The sequence below is a fragment of the Populus nigra genome, chromosome 1 (genome assembly GCF_951802175.1).
Source record: "Populus nigra chromosome 1, ddPopNigr1.1, whole genome shotgun sequence".
NCBI lineage: Eukaryota > Viridiplantae > Streptophyta > Magnoliopsida > Malpighiales > Salicaceae > Populus > Populus nigra.
In genome coordinates, this window is record NC_084852.1 from 20322193 (window position 1) to 20328002 (window position 5810).

The following is a 5810-nucleotide window of genomic DNA, read 5'->3' on the forward strand; positions in this document are numbered from 1 at the left end:
TACTTTTCATGTCTAAGAAATGCAGGAAAGTGACTGCTATTTTTTCAAAAAAAATTTCTCCTATGCTACTTTGAAAAGAAATCTCTAATCCAAATTCAAACAAAGTTTGAAACTTAATGAAGCTGAACTGTACATGTGATTGATTCTTGACAGGGAAAGAGAGGAAGTCAAACTTTCACGGAACTTTCTACATTGATAACCGAATGTCATACAGAGAGGAATAAATTCATAATTCTCGTCTTTTTACGCACAGGATCACACAAGTTATATTATATCTTTGTTATGTAGCGTAATTATTGGAGAATATGATTCATGTATACGCCAAGGAAGAGTTGGTTAATGATGATGAAAAAATAGAAAAGAAAAGACAAAGGATTCTTTCAATAAATATTTTCTTTTTGTTTCCAGCCGCTTGAGCCTCCAGGCGGCTGGAAATGTTACAGCCGCTTGGCCTAGCCTAAGCAAAGTGGCTGGAATTTTCTAGTTAAAAATTCCACTTAAACATGGTGTTTACTTTGCCCTGCATACCTTTTTTTCATGTACAAATTACTTTAGACAAACTTGTTCCTCAAAGAATTTATAAGAGTTTCTCTACACACGTAGTGACTTAAACATGGGAGTTTCTTGTTCCTCGCTAACTAAAAAAATTATTTTTTGTCATGACTTTCTTGTAGTTCATGTAGGACCATAGTCTGAAACCTAAATAAAACTTGCAAGTTTCAGTTACTGCCATCAAACAAGTAATTCCATAAAACTATTTATAGGCTAACTGGATGGATGGCTTTCAGAAACGTTGTGCTAGATAGCCTGTTAAGACCAGGCAATATCTTTCTTGCAAGTTCCCAATATCCTCCAAATTAGCAGTGAATGGCGGGGCTATACATAAAGGATCCAATTCTGACTCACATTATAATGATTCACATGTACACAAATAGACGCCGAATATGGTTTGGATGATATGGACAGGACATGTTCACACCACTTGGTGGATTTCTTGTATGTCTATTTTCGATTACCAAACTCAATCTTGACAGCATACTTTTCTTGCAGAAAAAAGATCAAAATAAAGACTTTGTGTTCACTCATTTTCTAAACAGTATTCAGAAAGGAGTAATTCTCCTAAACAATGGTCTTCACCTGGATTGATTGGAAAGTCGTTGAAGTTGCATGTGTCGGAGTTAAATCTGAGACCAGCAGAACAACATCTCCCTCTTTTATCATCCCCTTTGTTCTTATCAGATCAATGGTTTTTGAGATGTTGGCTTCTATATCATCTGATAAATCAACAAGAAGTGGGATAACTCCCCACTGCAAATTCAAAGCCATCCGAGCATTATTGTCACTGGTAAACGCAAATATGGGAGGGTAGGGCCGGTTGCGAGATAAAAGTGATGCCATTTCACCATGCTTTGTGTACACAAAGATAGCGTCTACACCAAGGTTGTTAGCTGGAGAACAAAAACACCGGCATAAATTCCAAAAAGTCATGGCCTGGATATTTTGGAGTGATACATCAAAAGTTAACATCATGTGTGTGCTTATATGTCCAAAAGATAAGGAAAGACCACGCATTAATGATTGATGAAGTGCATTTGTTAGCATATTTCACTGCACTTCTACAAAAACTCAAAGGGTTCCAGTTGCTTACGTATCTGGTATTTTTAGGGATGGCAGCATGTCGAGAACAACTAAAACACACATTTGGTCATCAATGAAACTACAACTACAAGTCCCATGCCATCTCCAGTTAACCATCTTATGCATAGAGAATATGAAGCCGTTCGAAACCTCCAAGGCATTGCTCCTAGTTATAATTTGACTGAAAGATTCGTTAAGGTGCTACACAAAAGCCTACTCAGTACATCAATTGACTTTTGGCTCAGTATTGTCTAAGTTCGAATGATTATGTAATTTTGTAAGGAAAGCTATTGTTTCATCAATGGATTTCTACAGTTTATAGAGAGCGTTGAGAGGATACTTTTTGTTATAAAAAAAAGGCTGAAAAGATATTTAGAGAAAAGGATTAGCATCTGTAATACCATCTACCCACTTAATGCTTCACAACAAAAGTACTAAAATGTAAGTGAAGGTTAAAGAAAAATCATACCCATTTGAACGGCACAATTGCATATTTCTTCAGCAATGCAATCAGACAACGTATTGCCCAGCTGACTGTTATGAAGAGCACTCTGTCGGTTTTCCTCATGACTCCATAGTTCCATTCGACTGCTGACCATCTGCAAGACAGAAAGAGCCTTCTGCCCATGTAATCCAATAGCTGATTCACCAGACAGCATCAGTGCATCTGCATACTGTCGAACTGCTTCAGACACATCTGCCACCTTATCAAATAAAAGAAGGCAGTAAGTTTTAAAAAATTTCAACAAGACTATATATTGTTTTTCTTTACAGAAAGAAATGCACGGACCCTCTAGAACAGAACAGCTCCTTAGACAAGACAGTTTAATCTCATGAATAGAAGTCTCGATCTGAATAACCCTACTGTTCCTCTCAATCCAATCATTCCACATTCAGATTAATGGGACAGCGATCCAAGTTCATGCCATGACTAACAAAAAGCAGCTTCCATCATTCCATGAGATGCAATACTGGGAAGCCACACTGTTTAATTCCAGACTACATTGAATGGAATTTCAATGATCTCTCACGACCAAACAGTGAATTAAGGTGTTCCTGTTTTTTTTTTCACTTCTTTATCTGATTTTTTAGATCCATATAGAAATTTTCATTTTGTCATCTAGTGTAGAGCTTTTAAACCGGTTGTGTAAGGTTCAAATGTTTCGGATTTCTATTCTCAAGAAAACACCTTGTAAAAAAAATGTTTAGATGTTTCTCTCCCTCCAGAAAAACAGTGTCCCCCTATGCCACTATAAGATATTAATTTGCAATTACAACAGATGTTGTCATATAATACCTCAGCACGTGTTGGAGTTGGGCATTCGACCATTGATTCAAGAAGTTGAGAAGCAATAATTACTGGCTTGTTCAGCTGCCTACATAAACGAGTTACATCCTCTTGGACTGTTGGAATCTGTTCAAGTGGAACTTCAACTCCTAGGTCACCACGAGCCACCATAATTCCATCAGATGCCTCTACAATTTCTTCCAATTTCTGAAGAGACTCCAAGGTCTCAATCTTTGCCAGTACTCTTATTAATCTGTAAATGACAGCAATGTTCAAGTTTCATACTTCGTTTTCCAGAAGATACTAAATAGAAGGGGAAAAACAATTATATCTATGTTGTTATCTAACTTTGTATAAGGTAGGACATAGATTAACACCATTTCACAAATATGGCAATGTAATATTAGCTACATCAAGGCAGATATAACTTTTAACAAGAAAGAAAAAAGAGGATTTTGGAAAAGAGGGGGGGGGGGGGTGGAGAGTGGGGGGAGGATTCTGCACAAGCAAGGTTCAGGTGTGGTTTCAGAAACTATTTGTCAGTCTGTAAAAGAAAACCTAAATAATTAGTCCAAGTCAAATACATTATATTATTGGAGACAAATGGAAAGAGGAAAGGAAATTTTTATGTGTGTAATTACATGAGATCTCAACTTGGTGAATGTGTTCTTACTTGGATGATTTGGCGGAGAGATAATTCTTCAGATTCTTGACAGAATTGGCATCATTTACAAAGGACATGGCAATAAAATCAACACCTTCAGAAACTCCGAAATCAACATCTGCCCAATCCTGTACGTTCAATGAGTATAGATGAGAAATTTATCAGAGCACGAAACCAAGATTTCATCTATGTAAGTCTGATTGAGTTTGAAATCTAATGAATTTGAGGAAGTGATGCTACTTGCTCGCCACATTCCATCAAGGAAAGTATGTGATGATTTTTGTTAAGGGACAATAAGGATTTTAATGTGGAGAGCCTATCCTTCAATTTTCCTTTCAGTGAATCTATGAACTTCATCATATAGGTCCCTGGAAAGTGATAGAAGTATGCTAGGTTTTCTGTAGTACTAAGTGTGCAAGTTGCAGAATCTAATGCACACTGTAAAGGTACTAAATTTCTTGGATTTTGAGACATGCAAGCAAAACAGGTAGCAGACTGCGAAAGTTGAAATAATGTAATCAATATAAGCTGACTAAGACCATCATAGAATGTCAAAAGCTGTTGAGAGAGGGGAATAAAACCTTTATTGATAGAGTTGGAAGACCGTGATAGGAAAGCTTCCCATCCCTCCAGAAGCTTAACTTGGCTAGAGGAAGGAATAGACCAGGATCCGTGCACTTGCAACGCAAATCATTCCCCATCCTTTCAACGACTTCAAACTTCGCCATTCCACCATCAATAACCAGTTCATCACCCACCATGATGCCTGCCGATTATTCAATTCTATTGAGATAAATTGAAATAAAGCAATGGTATCATTTTGTAATTTCTTATAAAACATAAAAAAAAAAAACACTAAGGATAAGTGACCCAGTGAACAAGAAAATAAATTCACCACCTTCAGAGTAGCCTTCGTAGTTGGCTTGCACAGTGAATGGACGAGAACCCTCGAATTTTTTAGCTGTAAATACCCAAACTGAACCTTCCTGGTGCCCAAGTAAAAACAAAAATCCATCGATTACAGCAAATTATTATTATAATCCAAGATTAGAAATAGTCTATAGTCATGTTTTTCCATAATTAAAGGGAAACTAAATACTGGGTTCTAGTGACGCTGCATTCTACTCATAATTCTCCTGAAGTAACAGCTACTAGAAAAATGTCCACACCACTCCAATAACATGGAAAATAGAGAGAGAGAGAGAGAGAGAGAGAGAGAGAGAGAGAGATAATGCTATTCCAATTAGATACCTCTGCTTTGATAGAGGAAGGAGCTCCATGATCCACTACATGAATCAGGCTGCCTTCAGTATCAATCATAACCGAAACAAAAAAACCTTTCTCCTCATTCAACTTCTTGATTTTCCTAATAACATCACGGTGCCACTCTCTTGTGTTATGACACATATTAAGCCTAGCCACATTCATCCCTCCCATTGCCAATCTCTCCAAATCCTCCAAAGAACAACAAGCAGGGCCTATGGTACACACTAACTTTGTCTTCCTTATCCCCAAGAACCCTTTTTCTCTCAACTCTCTCTCTGCCACCACATCAAACCCCAGATCCAAGTTCACCTCATAACTCTTCAAACCCTTTAAACCAGCTTCTGCCGATGCTTTTACTGCGATCTTGTCTTCACTTTTCAGCTTCCTTTCATTGCAAGAAATTACCCCACCAGATATACCCAATGATTTTCCTAGAACCTTTTTGTTTGAAACAAAAGTTGGGCTCTTCGCAAAGACCTTTTGAAGCATTGAATCACTAGAAACTGCCATGGCTTATTTTGAGTAAATGAAAATCAAAGTTTAGTTTTTTGGAACAAGATTCAATTTTGAAAGTCAAAGATTAAAACTTTAGGACAGGTACATTAACACCGACCCTTCGCATGGGAAAGTGACGGGGACAGGGTGTGCACAATTTTTTTTTAAAAAATCAACAAACTAGCATGAAAAACAAAGTAGCAACATTAAAAATCGAACTAGTTTTCATTTGCGAGTTTTTAAAAAATAACAAGAGAAAACTAGAGTATTTAAACACGCAATAAGTAGGAAATGTTATTTTTTAAAAATAGCATTTCAATTTTTAATTTAGTGTAAAGTTCTTTTTTAAAAAAACTGCAGTTATCATTCATGGTTTTTTTAAATCTTTTATGGATGTGCTATTATCAACAACAACAACAATAATAATAATAATAATAATAATTCTGGCAGTGCTATTTC

At 36.6% G+C, this 5810-nt stretch overlaps 1 protein-coding gene across 1 annotated transcript; it reads right to left on the bottom strand.

Moving 5' to 3' along the window:
• Positions 1 to 877: 877 nt before the first annotated feature.
• LOC133691410 (pyruvate kinase isozyme A, chloroplastic-like) lies at positions 878 to 5580 on the bottom strand. Its single transcript, XM_062111906.1, has 7 exons — positions 4842 to 5580; positions 4489 to 4576; positions 4172 to 4356; positions 3600 to 3718; positions 2936 to 3179; positions 2108 to 2342; positions 878 to 1448 (listed from the first exon to the last, which is right to left on the bottom strand). Exons 1-7 carry the CDS (start codon positions 5364 to 5366, stop codon positions 1120 to 1122), a joined length of 1725 nt encoding a protein of 574 aa, XP_061967890.1. The 5' UTR covers positions 5367 to 5580; the 3' UTR covers positions 878 to 1119.
• Positions 5581 to 5810: the final 230 nt, after the last annotated feature.

Bases quoted from the DNA above. Each gene is read 5' to 3' on its own strand.
- LOC133691410 (XM_062111906.1), bottom strand. From the start codon at position 5,366: ATGGCAGTTTCTAGTGATTCAATGCTTCAAAAGGTCTTTGCGAAGAGC. The intron at 4,577-4,841 runs GTATCTAATTGG...CTTGGGCACCAG, and splicing joins CTTCCTCTATCAAAGCAGAG to GAAGGTTCAGTTTGGGTATT. The intron at 1,449-2,107 runs GTATGATTTTTC...TTTGTTCTCCAG, and splicing joins CAATTGTGCCGTTCAAATGG to CTAACAACCTTGGTGTAGAC.